Raw genomic sequence first — 21166 nt, 5'->3', positions numbered from 1 at the left:
TATATTTATTTCATCAAATATATTCGTATTCGATTTGTATTTCCTATTCTAGGCCATCAGGTTAATGTGGAATTGATTAGACAAGAAAATTCTCTAGTTTAGGCAAACTTAATACCTAATAAAGTAGACCGTGATACATTTTTTTCGGCATTAAGAAATTATTTTAATCCTTAAGTATTATTTAACAGCTTCATTTACGTTTCAATTTTAATCATTACGGCATTTATCTCTAATAATCAAAATTTTATTTATTAGCAAGTTCGAAATGCTCAGGTTCCAATGGAAACACAACAAGTTGTAGGAAATGACGACAACGTCCAACAAAATGATCAATTAGAACGGTGAAATCATTTTATTGATCATATGTCTTCTTTCTATACACAAATTCATAAAAACAATAATCATTTAAGTTATGACAAAATTTTTTCGCATCTAGTAGAAGAAATTTGTTATCTACAATCGAATGGGATATCGATTAATGTTAATAGGCATATAGAAACTGTTGACTTTGAGCTTGTCACTATTCGAGGTGATAATCTTGAGTTAAATACAATTCTTGGATTTTCGACAAGCTTTAATGCGAAACATTATTTTAGAATGTTTAGAATCGATAAGGACATGGCACAACAACAATATAATGAACATACTAAAATTTTGCGGACTCCAGATAATTATAAAATAGATTTCAATTCATTATCTTATGGAATTCAAGAACAATATACATTCAATAACATTAAAGGTTTTTACATAGTTACTAATATGAGCGTTGACCCAATGCATGATCTGTTTGAAGGTATCTGTAGATATGATATGGGTCGGATATTAAAGTATGTTTTAAAAAAAAAATTTATATTTTATGATGCATTAAGTTCAAAAATCACTTTTCTGAATGCGGATCTTACTACAGAAATGAACGCACTAGCAATGATTTCAGCAAAATCTTTAAAAAAAATGATTTAATTATATCAGCGTCAAAAATGAATTATTTAATCAAATATTTAGGTATTTGTGTGGGTGACTTTATTCCTGAAGATAATCCGGTTTGGAAATTCTATATAGTTCTAAGGAAAAAGCTTGGTGCAGATACCTACCGAATCACGACAGTGAGACTTCGATATCGCCAGCAGGTAAGAAGGTACTCCCAAGCGATAAAAAAGGCGAGAACAAAAAGCTGGAAAAAGTTCGTCACAACCTACGGAAACGAGGAAAAATGGGGTGTGGTATACAAGATTGCGGCCGACAAGATGCGAGCCGAAAAAGTTATGAATGCACTTTGCACTGAAGAGGGTAATGGAACCCTGAACTTTCAAGAAACAGCCAAGAGATTGCTGGCAGAACACGTGGTCGACGACCATCCAGAAATGGATACAGATGAACCGAGCAGGATAAAGATAAACGCTCTCAATCTACCCAGCACAAATAATGCAGAACTATTCAATAAAGAAAAACTTCAGCAAGTCGTCCGAACGCTCAAGAACGGAAAAGCTCCAGGACTAGACTTGCTGGAAGTGGAGGTTGTTGAATGTGCAATCGCGTACTTCCCAGAAAAATTTCTAACACTTTTCAACGAATGCTTGTTCGAAGGCGTCTTTCCTCGGGCTTGGAAGGAGAGAACAATTCGTGTGGAATCGAATTACCGATATAGATTTATGGAAGGGCAATCAACGGTAGATGCGATACTGACAGTGCAAAGAGTGGTGCAAGAGTCCGTGGAACGTAACGTGGTCACATTGCTCTTTGATGTTTCAGGCGCGTTTGATAATGTATGGTGGCCTTTAGCCCTCGAAGGACTAAAGTCACGAAACTGCCCTAAAAATATCTACAAACTAATGCAAAATTACTTCACAGATCATACAGTTAGCCTATAATGGGGAACCTGTCCCCTGTGGATCAAACGGATAGGGATTTTATCCTCCATTTCACCTTACTTAACAATCTTTAATAATAATAAAAAACTTTTATATATTTCAGGAAACACCTAACCTTAAACATTTTCTTTCAGCTGTCGAAAATATAATAGTGCTCCCCTCACACCTTAAACAACTGGGATCGCCGACTAAAGCGGATAGAACTGCTACTACGGGGGACCGAAATCCAAAACCGCATCTGGGGCTGCAAAGTCGAAAAACGACATGCAGGAACCGGGTGCTTTCGGTCAATTGAGGTTGGACTCGTAGTCGTATGTTGCGAGGTCTTGGGCTAGATGCGTGTCTCTTCATGCCTTTCTAAAGGCGCGAGAATATTACGTCTCAAGTGACGCCGTCACTAAAAGTAGAGTCATTCCCAAAGTTATGCCCTATATGGCGAGGTACTCGATCAAAATGTCCTTCTCAGGACAGGGAAACAAGGCGAATAGTTCTAAGAAAAATTCTTTATTTAATTATGTCACAATTTGGCAATGACCAAATCTGTAATTTGTTAACGAACTCGATATATAAACATAACGAATCGTATTATAATTTGTTTAAGGACAATCTTTCACCAAAAGCACATTTACTAACTTATTATGTTAGAATGATGAGAAAATTAGGTTCATTAAAATATTTTTTATGTTTTAATTTTGAATCGAAACACAAATCTTTAAAAAAAAAGCATCAGTATCTATTTCGCGAGTAAATGCCGCACAAACTTTTGCTGTGAAACATCAACTCGTTCAATGCTACAAATTTCTTACAAATGAATCGTTACAAGATAATATAAAGTTGGGTCCTACTATAGCAATAGATAAGGATCTGTCGGAGAAGTTTCCAAATATTTTTACAAATGAGGTCATGAATAATTTCAAATCTGTAAGTTGGGTTCACTGGAATGGCAACGTTTATAAGCCAGAAATGATAGTTTTAACAAAATAAAATTCTACATTACCTGAGTTCGGACGAATTTCTTCAGTTTATATTACTTCACCAAAAGAGATAATTTTTTTTTAGAGATAATGAAATGTATTCCATTGCTCACTCATTATTAAGCATATGAAATTCAAACTACTGATAGTTGGAAATTCATTAAAAGACATCAACTCGCCACTTACATTCCTTTAAATATTGATTTTATAACAAATGGGAAAATTTGTATACCAATTATATAATATTATTTCACTTTCTTCTGAATTTAGCATCAAAGAAAAAAATTCTTCATTTTCAAGAATTCACTTCATTCATCTCTATGTCGATTTTTTTGATGCAACTAAATATTTTCTTCTTACAAAGTTATTAATTTTCGTGATGTTATTCCATATAATCAATACGATATTATATTGAAACAATGAAATTAATATCATTTCACAACTGTGAATATTGTTTTAAATAAGATGAAAGTTAAAGAAATGGATTTTTTTGATTCAAAAAAAATTTTTTCTCAGTGTACAAGTTTCAGCAGCAATGTTCTTTTCAAGGTCACTATTGTTCTTTTCTGCATACGAACTTGTCATAAAAACAACTACTTCATTTTCAAAATTACATTAAATTTATAGTACTTAAAATAAAGTGATGGTATTTTATTCAAAACCTTATGCTTTTCGTAGTTTATGTTGGTGTTCTGTAAATAATCTTTGCGTGTACAAACAAAATTATACTTCCATTCTATTATTGAAATTATTTCAGTTAAACCTTCTTACGGAGTAGTCAACAATACTTTTCGATCAATTTTTTGTCCTTCAGAGAAAAACGGTTTCTATAATGAAAATAAGTTTGTAGTGTTATGTAATTTTGTTCTTTGAAGGTATCAGTATGTAAACCATATGCTCAACCTTAGAGACTTTAAGTTCCTCTTTTTAGTCCTAGCCTTCCGACCAATAGACAGGGATGAGGAGATCTTCGATAGAGAAAGTAAAAATGTGTGATTTATATGAAAACAATAACAAAATTTTATTGAATGCAAATTATTGAAATATTATAACAACAATTTATTTGACATAATTAGAAGTCCCTTGCTTCAGGCATGCACAAGTCCCTTCGCATGGTCTTTTCTTTTTTATAAGGCTAACGCTCTTTTTACGTCACGTACTCTTTTTTTAAAATTTTATTGCTTTTTGCCATGTGGGTTTTCCAGAAGCAATAAAATATCTAAAAAATAATTTCCTTAACTATTCTTCGAAATCCTTTCTATTTTATTGAAATCTTAAGAAAACTCAAAAAATAACTTGAGTAATAATCGTTAACCTCAATCCTTAAGGTTTATTGCTATTCATTTTTAGCTTTTCTTAGAATATATTTTAAATAATTATGTGAAATAATTAACATACATTCAGACATTACAGTAGCTATTAAGTAAGCTCTAAATTTTACAGTAATTATGGAATTCAATTAGCGGTTACAAAATCCAATAAATATATAAATAAAATATATGAATTAAAAAATGGATACACTGTAGTGTGCAGGATTGTTAAGGGATAAGTTTAGAAAATTATTATTATTAAGTTTAGACCATTTCCTTTTAACAATGAAAAATTCAGTTAAAAAACAACGAATAAATGATAATTCACATAAAAATATAGTGATGGTATTTTCAAAAAATATAGAGTTGGTCGGTTACGGGCACACTGCATACAATCTACAAAAAAATAAATTAAGAATTAACTGTATACAAAATCTATTATAACAGGACAACACCTGAATCAATATGTTTAGAATATATATTATAAATTAGACCAAATAACGACTCTCCAAACGAAGAGAAAATTGTAACTTCAATTTTTTAAAGCTAGAAATCAATTGCAAACCAGCAATTTTATCTCTCTCCTCGAAAGAGACCGGAGAATACGCAAATTTGACAATTCTATCCAAATCATTTGAAAAGTCCGTTCAATTTCCATTTTCAGACTGTTTTCTAGCCTGAAAACGACTAAAATAAGCTCTAGAAACTTGAGCTTCACCAAAACGATCTTCCAAAATTTTCTTCAATTTTTCAAAATTCCCTAAATCTTCTAAACTTAAATTTTCCAGAATAACTTAAGCTTTGTCCTTTAAAGAGAAACTAAAATCGATGCTTTTACTTCATTAGTCTAGTTTTGCAGACGAGCGATAGTTTTAAATTGACGAAAATAAGATTCCCACGTCTGAGAACCATCTAATTTACCCGGTTTTGTGAAAGCAAACGAACTATTATTAACCGAAGAAGTTGAGACCGATTCAACCAAATTATTAGAACTATTTTCTAAATTATAAATTTTTTAATTATTCATTGTTATTGTTATTATTATTGTTATCATTATCTCCTTTCGGTTCGTCAAAAGTGTCTGGCTAGGGATCCCAGAGCTCCGACCCACCTCGGGCCTGACCAGACGGTCCTGCAGACACCCGACTCCCTCAGGTTTGAGGGTGAGCCGAGGCTGCAGCCGTTCAGTCATTTGTTACAGACGTCTCAGGATTCGAAGAGAACCAAGGATGACCGCTTTCTGCATACGAGCCGCGAGAATCTCAGCTTGACTACGGCAGACTCGTATTGTTCGAAGCTCTGTCAGAAAGCGGTCCCTCATCCCTCCGAGGGCGCCAATCACCAGGACTATCACGTGCGCTGTGTATTCGTGATAGACATTTCTCATGACCTCAATGAGCTCTCCGTAGCGTTCCTGTTTACTCTCTTCTTTTGCACGTATAATCATCTCAGTCGGGGCTGAGAACTTAATGTGATATACGTGCTTGGTGGTATGGTCGAAAAGAGTAATATCCAGCTTATTGTGTTCAATACGTTGAGACGTAGAGAGCGGGCAATTCCAAAGAATTTTTGCTCTCCCGTTCTCAACGATCGACTCAATTTCATCGGGAACATAGGGCAGCACTGGTGTCTCGTCTATTCCATAAAAGTGCCGAAGGTGGTAATCGGCACTCTAAGGCCAGCGTTATGCCGGTGAATGTAGGCTGAGCACGCTAATATCGGACAAGCCGATAACACATGAAAAAGCGTCTCATCTACATCACCGTGGCAAACTCGGCATCTTGTGTCCTCGAGTTGCTCGTGCATAATATCACGCCTCAAACTCACGTTTCAAACTGAAACCTGTGAACACAAATTAGAGCAAATTTGGAAAACACCTTAATGATTGTTACTCTCAATTTTTTTTCCAATGATGGTCTTCCATTGCCATTAAGTCATCTACACCACAAATAAACCATTCTGTTTCTCGGTTGGATTCAGGGTGTAGTAAAGTTAAGAGATTGAGAAGGGTAGCCTTCAGGAAGTGGGACTACACTAATGAGGCAATTGATTTCTACGCGTATAAGAAAGTTTGGGCTAGAAGAATTTTTAGATTAAACAAAAAGATGTGTTTCAGACAATTTGCTCCTATATCAAAGACTATAACTAATGTTCAGATAAACTTAAGATAGCCCTAGATAAAGTTAGCCCAGCCTGGTCAAGTACTAACCCTGAGTAGATAGCTTAATGTGTGCTCAACTCTTTCTTCGACTTCCATTTTGATTTTTCTGAATTTAATATTGATCTGGAATGTAAAAATATTAATTCCTCTCCTGGGTTAGATGGTATTGATTTTGAAATCCTTAAGGCTCTACTGATTCAATTTAAACTAATTTTGCTAGATATTTTTACCGAGATGTATGACACGTCTTGCTATCCATTTAAATGGAGGAAAGTGTTCATCCATTTCATTAACAAACCAAATGGACAGAGTGTCAGACCCATAACTCTGACGTCCTGTATTTGCAAGCTATTAGAAACACTCGTTAGAAACCGGTCGCAATGGTGGGCTGAACATAATGGCATTTTTTATCACAGTCAGTCTGGCTTTCGAAAAGGGAGGTCTTGTTATAATAACTCAACTAATCTCAAACTAACCATTGAGAATGCTTTTTCGAGTGGAAAAGATGTATTTGCGGCTTTCTTAGATGTTCGAGTAAGAGAAAAATACAACCTGGGAATTTTAATATTAAGGATAACGATATTGTCAATTCCTAGTGCTCGCTTTCTTGAAATTTTCTTTAACTATGACATGTCCTTTGATACTCATTTATGCGAAACACTTAAAAAGGTAATAAATCCTTAAACATTGTTAAATTCTTGTGTAGTACTTAGTGAGGTGCTAATACTGAAATGTTGTTAATTTTGTATAAGAGTTTTGTTCGATCCTTGATGGATTATGGGTGTTTCATATACATACCGACTCAGAAAACAAAAACAGATAAAATAGAAAAAATTTAACTCGCTGCTATTAGACATGCGTTGGGAAAATAAAGAATAGATTCCTTTGAATTTGGAAATAGAAACGAAAGCCGCTCTTCTTCTTCTAAAAGATTAAATTTGTTGAATAAAAAAATTGTAATTCCGAATAAATCGTGCATTCATTGAAACCGATATAATTTTTTTTATTCATAATGCATAACATAGAAAAAAGTAAATCATTTTTTTGATTCAAGAAAAAGAATGATTTTTCATTCTCTTTTTTGTAAGCTATCATGTGGTTTGAATGGCTTATATCTGATTTGATGGTTGCAGTATTGGCTCACTGTTGCATCATAAACATTATTAATTAACTTATGAAATAGTGCGCAAGTTACACTATATAAAAAAGGAAATTCTAATATAAGTAGAAGATCAATTGTTTTGATGATAAAGACATGACATGAGAGGCTTCATATCACATGACAACCAGCATGTAATAACAATTTTCATATTCGTGATACCTTCTCGTTTTTTATTAACGTCCTAGTGGGAATTTTCCTGGTCAATTATCTCGAGAACAAAAATTGATATCGACGTAGGACCAATTGCATTCGACGTGTAATTACGTAACTTAAAACTGATAAAATTTTCAGCAAAATCGGTCGAGCCATTTTTTTTGGAGAACCAAAAAACTAGCAAAAATGGAAAACGACCTGAACTTTGCCATTTATAAATTATACCATTTTAAAAAAACACAATTAGCAATGAAAGTATTTCAAACTCGTGTCAGGATTAAGAATATAGCATTAAAGACGCTATAATAGTCAATAACAATTTGTAATGTGCTCAAGGTCTGCGACCTATTTGAAATTCAGTGCCCTAATTACTAGGGGTGACGCCTTTGATTGTCATCAGAGTAGGGGGACACCGCATGGTCATCTCGAACCCAAGCGGTGTACTTTCGCGCTCTTGGCTTCCTGCTATCACACTGAACACTCCGACTGTTATCAATTTTATGAGCTACACCATCTTGCCCATCCTGATATTGGAGTGGATCGAATTAGATCGAAACATCATCACACCTAGAGCTGTACAAGGGTATGGCCTCCACCAGTCACTCAGGACGATAACAAAGATCATTAAATATCTGCAAATGTAGAATAGCGGTAGATACTCGGCGCCACGTCACCTGCTCATTCTGCCTCTTATCCATCTATTGCTCTTCGTCAAACTAGCGCGCACTCGCGGCTTATATTCACAGTGCTGAGTAACACGCTACTCTATACTGAAAAGTTCACGCGTGACGTGACGACGCAATGTTTAATTGCAAATATCTCGATAACTATTTAACATTCCGGAATAATTTTCAATACACAATTAATAATGACTGTTAACCTTCATTTAAATGCAAAACGAGATTTATTTATGAAGTACTTATCGAGAAACAGAATAGGCCACGCCCCTCATTCCGTTTTTCGCACATTTTAACTCGATTTCTAGCCTCTTCTTAATCAGTCTTACCCAAATGCCTCTAACGCGGACCTCTCTCTCGTGGCCACAATTTTTCTATGATATATGTAGGTATACTCCCAATGTATAAATATAGTGAATGAATGATTTATATATTTCTTAAATAAAAAAAATTAATAGAGTAAAAAATACTTTACATTTACAAAAATCAGATGATTTAGAGGTAGTTCAACACAATCAAATTATTGCGATAAGAAAACGCGGGGGATCACTAAGCCATAGTGGTTGGTGAAGACGAAACTAAAATTACATTAGCGTACGTGTGTATACCAAGTCAAGTGTACTCTCGAAGCGGTTAAACTCTGTATGTACTCATTTCATGTGTTTCACATTTTGTACCCCATTGAAAATCGAGATATATGGTCAATCTTGCAGCAAGAACCATTTATTTTCAAAACAAATGACAATAAAATAATTTCTTATGTCAGTTATATCATTGAAAGATTAAAAAACAAACTTTATTCAGCTATTTCTAATTAGAAATCATTATTCCTGATTTTTTTTCATTTCTTTACTTAAAAAATGTTTTTGTGTCTATTTTGTTCATTTACTTATCAAGTCTTACAGCACTTGACGAATCATACAAAATTAAAACATAAATCTTTAATATATACTGAGTGCCGTTGTAGACACCAAAATTGTGTGGAAAAGTTTAATTCTGTTTATGCGCACTGTTGAGGGTTATTATTTCTTAAGTTTGAATTGCCAGCTAACAGGAACTTCGGCGGCCATCTTGAGACTAGATCGATAACCGATCGACCAGATAATCAATAATTCTGAATCTAGTCACTCAATTGACTAAAAGTCAACGTCCATTTTGACTAATACAGTTCCTGTCACCACTCTTTTTTCACACGCCATTCTAATTCTTTCCTAAAAAATCTACTTTTTCTAAGTCAATCATTAGTGCTAGCGCAACTCTGAATCAACAGAAACATTCACCTGTTCATTCTATAATTACATCAATAATTATTTAAGAACAATTCACAGGGTATCTAAGTTATAAAATAAAAATTCTTTTTGCATTGCATTGTTAGGTTAACGCCACGGGCACAATCATTATTCAAATAAACTTGAAGAGTTTGTTGAGCTCGTGGATTAGGTCAATAATACCGAACACATCAAGTTTTGTTATCTTTTTTGGAAATTCAATTATGATTCAGTTAATATTTAAGTAACATTCTGGGCTTCCAATTGACATTCATTGAGTTTTAGAGTGAAGTAAAAGTTGTACAGTGTATATTATTCATTGTTAGTGGTAAAACAAAGAATATTATATTTTTTATAACACCTGAGTACCTAATTAGCTCTGTTCCGGTACACTCATTCCTATCCTTAAACGGTTAGGTTAATTCAAGATTGACATTTGTCAACACGTAAAAAAAACATTTAAATGATAAGCATATGTTTAAGAATATTATATAATAAGTATTTACTTGTTTAATCACCCGAGTCGAAAAATTTCATCGGTTTTACGACTTTTTGATGGAGACTGAATTTATTCTGAAAAACTCATGTTTTATTCTTGATACCACGGAATATTTAAGTTAGTTTTTCTCCGCGATTTTCAATAATACGGAGAAAAACAGATCTTTTTTTCATCCGTTTTTTTCCTTCGAACTGACAGATTAAGGATAAATAAGGCCATGATTAGTACAATTATTTATTCTTCACAAATACATGTATTGAATATAAAACTATATTTAATAAAAAATTAATGAGTAATTCCCTAAATAAAATATGATGAAAAATAGCAGTAGCCAATACTAATAACGAAATTGATTATAAAAATTATTGTTATTCGCTTATTTGTTTCATTGTATGGATTCTCAAAATTTATATCAATTAAATCTACGATTCTCGTTGAATTGTGCTATTGCTTCCACTTACGACCATCAAAAAGATCATGCTCATGAACTCATCGAGAAGAATATTGAGAAAAGTGACACAAAATATTTTTTTTCATCTGAATTTGAACTTGCGACGCTTAGAATCCTAGTCCAACATGTGGCCACTACGCCATTCCGACTTTAAGAATATGGCTGTTATATTAAATCTTAAGTTACACACTCGATTATATATAAAATAAAAAGGAGACAATGAGACAAAATAAAAACAAGCGGAGAAAAATAGATGGAAATGAGAATAAAATCAGGTGAACTCAAGTTTGTAGGAGAAAAGCAAAAGTAAATCCACAATCAAAGAAAAATCTGACTAATTTCGGCGTAAAACAGGTAAAATCATCAATTTTACCTATTGACTAATTTTCAGTCTCCATCTTAACCAATGAAGTTCCTGTCGCCATTCTTTTTTGCTTCTCATTCACGTGTAGACGCCATTCGAATTCTTTTCTGAAAAATCTTTAAGTTTTGAGTCAATCTTCGGTACTAGTGCTATTCTGAATCAACAGAAACATTCACCAGTTCATCTTATAGTTAATTCAATAAATATTTCCAGACAATTCAAAGTAAATTCAGATATCAAGTTGAATTCAATTTGCATTGCATTGTTAGGCTAACGTCACGTGCACAATTATATTCTTGCTCAACTTGAGAAGCGTGCTGAGCTCGTGTGGGAGGTCAATAATACCAAACAGCCCAAGTTGAGTTGTATTTAGACATTTTAGTGGGAATCAAGTGATTCCAAGTGACTTTTAGTTTATTCCAGACACATTCGTTATTATTATACAGCAACTAAAATCTTGTACGGTGTATAGTGTAGTTGTTAGTGCTACTTAGTAAAGAATTTTATATTTTTACAACATCTGACTTCACCATTATCTCTGTTCCGGCACACTCATCCCTATCCTTAAACGGTCAGTTTACTCAAACGTTGACATGTGTCAACAGATACATATAGCACTGGTCTAAAAAAATTAGATACGCTCAAAGATAAGTGTTTCGCGTTCATCACTGATAATGATGCTGATGAAGAGGTGATGCAAAAAAATATCGAAGAGCAATACCGTTCAAAGGGTGCAAAAGGTACAGGAAAAACTTTTGTCTGAATGTCAAGAACATTTTGCTGCAAAGGATACTAGTAAGTAATACTCATTTAATTCATTTTTTAGTTTCCCAATATGTGAATGTATCCACTTAGAAGAAATTTTTTTATTTTAAAAATGCATTTCTCTGTCGCTCTTTAATGATAACAGTATTTTCACGATTTATAGTTTTTTTTTTAATTGATAATTTTCTAAATAGAACATTGATATGTATTCATGATTCATCTTAACGAAACTAAATCAAAAGCTACCAATGCACGATCGGCGAGGCATAGAAAAAAAGACAAGTTGGATGATGTAATTATTGGTAAAACATTCTTATAAGATTATTTTTAATTGCCTCTTTAATTTAGATATTTAGAGAAACTAAATATTTAGTTTTTCTTCAGCTATAAATGAATTGCGAACTGTTATGCTTGATCGTTTTAATAAATTATCTTATCAAGTTAAAACCCTTCAGTGTTAGGTATTAAGACAAAAATTAGAGATTCAAGAGTTGAAAAAGTTAAAATCGTCACGTGCTGTATAAATTGTAGAGAAGCAGAGGTGGACGAGACGAGCGGTAAGCATCTTATTGGAAGTAGGACGTGCGTTGACACCTAAAGGAGAAGCATTCATCAAAAGGCTATCTGAAGTTACTGTAGATCTAGGGAGACGCAGGAAGGCCCAGGACCTGCTGCGTTAGTCGATATAGGATTTCCGAATTGACATTGCAGTGATCAGCGAGCAGTACACTAGATGGAACGAGTGTTCTTGGTTCCAGGATAAGACTGGCTGGGCAGCAGTGGCAGTCTTCAACCTCAACTTGATCCTAGGGCGAGTAATAGAGACAGAAAAGGGCTTGTGGGAATTGAAGTGAACAGTATTATGTACTATACGTGCTATTTCTCGCCGAACATTTCTAGGGCATCTTTCAACAGGAAGCTTGAAGTAGTGGCGGGAGATATGAACGCCAAATCAACGTCTTGGGGTTCAAGCATGATGGATAAAAGAGGGGAGGTGATAGGTGACCCGACGATTAAGGAGGGCCTAGTGATCCGGAACCAAGAAGCAGCTTTAACTTTCAGGTGAAGAGGTACCGGGTCTATTGTCAACATTACAATGGTGTCAGAGAGCCTACTTAACAGCGCTACGGGTTGGAAGGTGTTGGAGGTATAGACGGGGAGTGATCACCAATGCATTGTCTTTAATATTCGGATTTCAGAAGATAAAAGGCTAAGCAGGACAGCAGCACAATACTGAAATATCACCGCATGGGCGGTGAAGAAGCTGAAGAAAAAGAACCTGGTTGAAAGAGTTAGGGAGAGACGAGAGGAAGCCTTAGTAGAATCAGATGGCGCAAGAGAAGCTACAGTAGAGGAAGGAAGGCGAAGGATAGTTGGAGCAAGCGCCATTGTGACGCTGGATGTGAAGAATACATTTAACAGTACTAGTTGGTTCAGACGGAAAGGGGGGTGGAGGAGTACCAGGTGACAGCTGGAGTTCCACAGAGGTCGGTGCTCGGCCCATTCTTGTGGGGATGTACGATAATCTTCTGAGAATCAAGTTACCAGAACATACGACATTAATCCATTAGAGATCAAATAAAAAGTACTGATGTTTATACTAAATTTACTTTATTTTCATATTGTAATTAGAACATAAAAGGCATAATTCAGAATAAAAAATTCCCTCGTAATTATGTTGAATATACTTGAAAAGTGTTATAATAAACTCAACTACAGCGGCTGCAGTGGCTTGTTTGATGTCCAGAGGCAGGTGGCGTTAAGAGTTATCTCAGTGTAGGGATTATTTAACTCCTACTAATAAGTATTTAACACATATATACATAAACTAATATATTTATTTAAATTATTAATTATTGAATACAAAGGTGTTAATTGCGTATTTCATAAAATCTAACTAACTAAAGACTGATCCACACAGTCCTCCAGCGGCTTCCTTGCCGGCCGTACGGCGTGAAGGTAGGAGACATGGTGGGGCGAGTCACCAGCTCACTCGTGTGAGTGCGCTAGTCGAATGGAATGGATGTTTTGCAGGAGCACTACGAAAAGTTTGATTTTTTGATAAATCAATTTAATCAATTTAATTTAAGTATAATGTCTCTGTTCATAGACGGCCAAACATATCGTTGTGAGATGATTTAGTTAATGATCCGACCCCTAGGATGACTCATGTTGTAAAAAATATCGAAGACTCGGCGGCGTAATTGTTCTGGCATAAAAGGTCTAATATCTTCAGCATATACATCACAGTAGATTTCTTTTCGTTCAGGACCATATGTAAGTTTTTGTAACTTCAATGATGTTTGATTATCCTGTAAGATTTCTTGAAGCTCTTCATCAGTGGTTTGCAATTGTGCCAACTCGTCGAAGTTGATGACAGTAGGTAGTCTGAGTGTATCAATTCTAGATAAAGCGTCAGCAACGCAGTTGTCTGTACCTTCTACGTATCGTATATTCGTTGTAAATTGACTGATGTATGAAAGTTGTCGAGTTTGAACTGGGGAAGAAATTTTATCAGATCGCTGATTGAAGGCAAATGTTAAAGGTTTATGGTCAGTATAGACAGAGAAATCATGACCTTTAAGCCAGTGCTGGAAGTGTTATATAACTTCGTAGACTGCTGTCAATTCTCTATGGTAAGTACTATATTTTTGTTGAGATGTAGATAGCTTCTTCGAGAAAAATCCGAGAGGTTGCCATTGGTCGTTGGTCTTTTGTTCAAGAGCAGCACCTATAGCAGTACTTAAGGCATCCGTGACAAGACGTATTTCAGCTGAAGGTGACGGATGTGTTAGGAGAGCGATCTTAGCGATTTGCTGTTTGACTTTTTCGAACGCTTGAATGGTCTTATCAGTCCACGGGACTGCTCGTTGGTCGTTTTTCTTTGCCTCTTTTTATAAAGTATGAAGCGGTGCTTGAGCAGTAGCGGCATTTTTAATGTGACGACGATAAAAGTTAATTGCACCAAGGAAGCGTCTTAGATCTACAAGAGTTTCAGGTCTTTTGTGATCCAAAAGAGTTAGTACTCGGTCTGGCAGAGGAGATACGTCTTCAGCACTTATTCTATGTCCAAGGAAATCAACGGCTTCAGCTCCAAAAATACATTTATCTGCATTAATACATAGACAGTAATCTTTTAGGCGTTGAAAGACAGTACGTAAGTGTTGTAGATGTTCGTCTATGGAATGTGAAACTACGAGAATGTCGTCGACAAATGCAAATACGAAATCGAGACCTTGTAAAACTTGATTAATAAACCTTTGAAATGTCTGTGCTGCATTTTTTAAGCCGAAGGGCATACAAACAGATTCAAAAAGTCTAAATGGTGTGATAACTGCAGTCTTTTTAATATCTTCTTCAGCAACAGGTATGTGATAGAAGGCATTTATCAGATCCAACTTGGAGAAAATCTTTTTTCCAGCAATAATAGGTGCATAATCATGTAGTAATGCGAGAGGATAACGATCAAAAACTGTAATACTGTTAAGTTTACGATAGTCACCGCATGGTCGCTAATCTCCACCATTTTTCGGAGCCATATGTAGAGGACTTGTCCATTTGCTAAATGAAGGTCTGGCCACTCCTAAATTCATCATGAGCTGAAACTCTTTTTTTGCTTGTTCTAGTAGTTCTGGTCTTAGTGGTCTGACTTTGGCAGAGCAAGGTGGCCCTTCAGTTACAACATGATGGCGTACTGAGTGTTTAGCAGCAGAAAGATTCGATGGATTACCCAATAATTCAGGGAATTTCTTGAGTTCTTGAGTAAACACTTAATTCTCGTTGAAAGCTGATATTGAAAGTACAGGAACATTGACAATTATGCCTGAAGAAAAACATTCGGTTTCTAGATCAATTAGACGAGCATTACGAAGATCAACTAAGTAGCCATATTTATACATGAGATCAGCACCAATGATAGGGTATAGTAGGTCAGCTATAGTGAAGATCCAATTGATAGATCGACGGAGACCAAGATTAAGAATGAGAGCACGTTCTCCAAAGGTTTGTATAGGTTTGTTAGCTGCATATAGCTGATGACCAACAGCTCTTGTTCTGTCTTGAGAAGTAGATGGAATCTTTGAAACATCAGCACCTGTATCTATGAGGAATTGGATGTTTGAAAGTAGATAAGCAGGGCCGGTTCTGGATCACTCTGCAATACCGGCCAAGTCAAAAAAGTGGGTTCTGATCCGCACTAATTACCGACCGCGATAACTTTGACGATAAGTTACCGACCGCGATAAGTTATCGACACTGATAAATTATCGGCAGCGATTTTTTTTTTTTACCGATCCTGATTGGTGATAAATTATCTTCAGCGATAATATTATAATTATCAGCAAAAAAAAATAACCGTAGAAAAAAAATGGCGATGATGTGTCTCAAGGATGTTAGATGATTGGGAAAACGTTTTAGAGTAAAAACAATTTCTCTTTCAAGTCAATTTTTTTTTTTTTTTATTAAAAAAAATTATAATATATTTTTTCTTTTTTATAAAAAAATAATGATCCCTTGAATGATGGTTCCCAAGTAGCATTAATCTACCTGTAAGAATCAAAATTATTTGCTTTAATAACTTTTTTCATATAAGTAAAACTAGAAAAACTAATCATAAAACAAGACTTACAGTATCATAACCATCATCATAGTCAGTGGAATCATCATCATAATTATCATCGTCATCAATTGTTGGAGGTGAAGGAGGTAGAAATTCTACCTCACTATCCTCCGATGACACAGTCGCTGGAGAAGGAGGTAGAACTTCTACCTCACTATCACTGTCTTCGACAGTGATGATTTCTTGGCTTAGAGGTGGTGGCACGACGGAGATGTCTCCTTCTATCCGGAACCATATGACGTTACCGGGGAACGTTAGGCAGGTAGCCGTTACGCCACAAAGTGTAAGGGTAGCGCCTTCTATCCCTCCCGTCTCTTCCCAATGATCTTCAAGTGTCATTAGAATAATAATTTCTAGGAGGGTGATCGGTAGGTCGAACCAGGCCTCCGGAAAAATAAAAGTGCACATCTTTTTCTAAAAAGTAATAACGATTATGATAGATTGTTTTCAAACTTAAAAAAAGAAAAATTCTCCCACTTGATAAATTATCATTTAACAATTTATAAAATTCACAATTACACTCAATAAATAATTATATTAATGCATAAAAATTAAAAAAAAACACACTTTTTATACTTGAATGAAGCAAAAGTCACTACTTACTTGGTATGGTTTGATCAGTTTGACTGTCGAAAATGAACTGAAATATTTTGTCCTATGCATCATACACCATGGCTAAATGTTTATATTTTTCGAAAGAGGCCAATGGTGAAAAAATCATTGAACGATATTGATTTAAATCTATATAGAGAGGCCTTGATCACATCACTCAGCATCAAATTACAGATAAAGAAAAGAATTTGACAACAAGAAAAAATTCTCACTAAAAAAAAATTTATAAATGACATTTTTTCTTTTTAATTATTAAAATAGTTTGTAAACGATCTCTACTATGGATAAATAATTTTAGACACATATTTTTTCGATTGGATTTTTAATTAAACGCGTTTTCTTTGTCGCTCATGCCTCTGCTATCTTCTTTTCCTCGCTCCGCCACCGCTTCCTCACTTTGTCTATACTTTTATTCTCCGCTAAGAAGCTGTGATTCATGCAAGAGTTGAAAGGGCCATGTGTCGAAAAATAATCGACTTATTTCATTTCATTTAGAAACGTTAACGTTTGACTCAGTCGGTCGACTGCATCATATTTTCCTCACCCTTATCTCTTTTTCACTTTGTTTATGCTCTCATTCTCTGTTACTTATTGAAGTAAGACAGAATACATATTATGAATAATCAATTGAAATATTTTATTTACTGTATGAGTAATCATAACTAAACGTATTTTAAATGTAAAAAAATTATTGAAACGAAAAATTATTATCTTTTTCATTTTATATTTTCTGAACTATGATTTATAATTATTTACGTTAAATGACTTCTTTAACAATAATAATAAGATTTTTATCTTGAGAAAGAATTTTTATTTAAGAAATAAAAATTATACATTTTTATTTTATGTATTTGAATGAATGAATTTTTCTTTTTTACAATCAATACAATTAATTCTCAATGTTCTTGTATGATCTAATGACATGTAATGTTTGTAACATTTACGATGCAATAAGATATCTCTATCGAGTTGTAAATGTTCCGGTAATTTATCCCAAATATCGTCGATGTATTCTGGAACAATCTTCAAGAAAAAATACTTTGGAAGACAAGCAATATCTTCACTTGACATTTTTGTTATATTTTTTAATAAACAATACAATTTGAATGACTTCTCAAATGGGGTTTTTTCATGAAAATTCACCATATACCATGCTTTTAGAATTTTTACATTCTTTTCTGCACATTTTTTATTTTCTCCATTATGCACCCCACAATCTCTTAGATGATTCATATCCAGAACATGTAGCGAAGGACATCCAAGCTCATCCAAATTAATTACAACTTTTGAGTTGTCAATTAAACTTTCTAACCATTTTTTCTTTTCATCTCCTTTCACGTAAATACGGTCTCGATCTTTAACAAGTACACGAAGAATGTATGGAAGTTTATCATATGGTATTGTTCCAGATTTCCATGGAATGCCATGATAATTACGTATCAACCACGAATTTATGCATTTATATTTTTCAGGTAAATATTCCCACTGATATGGCGGTTTAAAAATTATCACTGAAATGTCTTCCATACCATCACTATTATCTTGGATTGTAATAGTCGCCAATTCTTTCACTAAAAACTGATTATTTGGCTGCTTGAAACCTTGAACATCCAATATCATTTCCATGATGTGCTCAAAAATTTGTATACATGCCAAAATGTAAAACCCAACTGAAAAGTTTTTTTGGTAAATCAGCTATTTATATGTTTATCCCCACTTTAAAATTATAATATCTAATTTTATTGTTTGATCACTACAACGATTGTCTATAAAATTATATTTTTTTTCATTATATGTAATTTTCGATAGTCTGAAATTTTCAGCAAGAACGATGATGAAACATCATGCCAACCCCTCAAGATTTTTTCTTGAAAAATCAAGCAAAAATTTAAATGATCTCAGGGCTGATTCACAGCCTTGACATGTTCTGGAAGTTTTCAGCGGGGGATGATGATGAAACATTATGCAAACGTTTTAATTATGCATGTTTTAATTTATGATTGCATCAAAAATTGAAACATTCTGGAATCTTTGTTTTGGAGGGGATGAATTGTATTTATACCCATGCAACTCATGTTTAAAATCACTGATCAATTGAAACTGTGAGAAATACATTGTTATACATAATTCAAAACAGTAAAAATGGATCTATCAAGAGTAAATAAAATTGCCAAGTGTGAGACGTACTTACCAACCAAAAAGATGGATACATTAAAACCGTCTAAAACGTATAAAATTACTGGTTTAAAAGAACTTGAAACTGTGTATGGAACAAAAGTTGTGGCAACAGTTAAAAATAGCTACATGATATTTTTACCTCCAAGAACGGTGAAAATTTTGGAAAATCATAAAGAATTTGAAAAATTGGTTGAGTTGGCCGTTGACAACAGATTATCATTGTTGTACCATGGTGGAGCTAACAATTCTTTTGAATTCATAGTTGATGATGAAATGTAATCTAAAATTTTACATGTCAAACAAAAAAATATAATGGATACAATTGATGAAATGTAAATCTTACGATAATCAATGTAATCTAAAAAAAAATTTTCATGTTACAAAAATAATGAATACAATAAATAATTTGAAATTATTTTTCTTTTGATTTAAATATTTCCCCTCTCTACATTTTAAGAAAATCGTTATTTAATGACGGTTAAATTTGGTAATTGATATTCTCGAACTTTCAAGAAATTTTTTCGGATTATGGCACCACATTACAAGGTCATCCAAAATCCTATATAAATCTTTTCAAACACGCTTTTTCATCATTGTAATCTGAAGTTTGTCTAGTATAGTCGAAAGAAATGAGTGCATTAAACTATTATTCTGATTTAATTAAAATGATGGAGGAGGCTTATACTCTTCTACCATCTTTGAATCATGAATCTAGTGAAATCATTGATAAGTGGGTGCGAATTAGTAGTGACAATATTACTACATTAAACAGACATTTGCAATCGAGTGGTTTATCGGTTGGTGAAAAACAACGAATTCAATCGATAATTGCAGCACTCGCAACATTACATGAAAAGTTTATAAATCATTCAATCGTTGGAGGAAGCCTTCAATCAACAGAACAATTGATTCGATGGAAAGATTTAGAAAATATTTTCCAAAATCGAATTCGCACTGGTGTTGTCATTAACTTGCAACATTTAAATTTACGAGACTTCTTATTGGACGCTGAAAAGCTGATTACCGAAAAGTTGACAGATATAGTAACAAGTGAGGGAAATTTAAAAGTGAACTTTGTCCTTGCTTGTAAATTCAGTAATCAAACAAATGATGGAACAGTTGTAGAAATTAAGTACTTTAATGTTAAAAATGAAGCAATTTTGCCGTCAACAGACATAAAAAAACATTTTCTGGAAAATGTTGTTGACAAACTACTAACAAAAGTCGAGGATTTTCAAGAACGAGATTCTGGTTGGTCACTTGTAGAAATTGAATATCTGCAAGTCAATATTAATCGTTATCAACCTCTATTAGCTGGACAATCTACATTTATACCTCTACCAAAATTTATACAACAAAAAAAAGCAGTACTAAATATTAAAAACAACGATCAATGTTGTTTCTTTTGGGCTGTTACTGCAGCTCTTTATCCTGTTTTTGTAAATTCAACAAGAACAAGTTCATATCCTGATTACAAAAGTGTGTTAAAATGTGAGGGTATCAACTGTCCCACAACCTTACATGATGTTCCAAAATTTGAAAAACTCAACGATTTACCAATAAATGTGTATGGTTTAGATGACTGTACGTATGGTTTAGATAATAATTGTGAAATTATTCCGTTATATTTAAGTAAATATTATAAAGTAGATGAGCCATGTATTCACCTGTTAATGGTACAAAGTAGAGTAGAAGTAGGTGATGAAAATAATAATATTAATCCAGTTTTTCATTTTTGTCTGATAAAGGATCTTTCAAGATTAGTTGGAAATCAAATTTCTAAAAATGCACACAAACTATTCTTATGTGATAGATGTTTAAATCACTTTAAGATAGAAAAATCATATAAAAATCATCAAAAAGATTGTATCAATATGAATGATACGCGAATTTCACTTCCGGAAAAAGGTGTTAAAATAAAATTTAAAAATTTTCATTTTAAACAGCCTGTGCCATTTGCTATCTATGCCGATCTTGAGAGTATTCTTGAACCTGATAATGAAGGTAATCAAAAGCATATTCCATGTAGTGTAGCCTATTATATGCACTGTACATATGACAATTCAAAATGTCGATTTAATCTTAAACGTGACGTTAATTGTATAA

The 21166-nt window shown here is 33.8% G+C and overlaps 1 protein-coding gene across 1 annotated transcript; it reads left to right on the top strand.

Annotated features, from left to right (window-relative positions):
* The first annotated feature begins 19689 nt into the window (after positions 1–19689).
* On the top strand, positions 19690–20710 carry LOC118067050 (uncharacterized). Its single transcript, XM_035083578.1, has 2 exons — positions 19690–20644; positions 20694–20710. Exons 1-2 carry the CDS (start codon positions 19690–19692, stop codon positions 20708–20710), a joined length of 972 nt encoding a protein of 323 aa, XP_034939469.1.
* Positions 20711–21166: the final 456 nt, after the last annotated feature.

This window comes from Chelonus insularis, unplaced genomic scaffold (genome assembly GCF_013357705.1).
Source record: "Chelonus insularis isolate UGA/USDA-ARS -01 unplaced genomic scaffold, ASM1335770v1 contig_35_pilon, whole genome shotgun sequence".
Lineage (NCBI taxonomy): Eukaryota > Metazoa > Arthropoda > Insecta > Hymenoptera > Braconidae > Chelonus > Chelonus insularis.
Note: the sequence above shows the minus strand (reverse complement) of the source record. Positions and strands in the feature narration are given on the sequence as shown.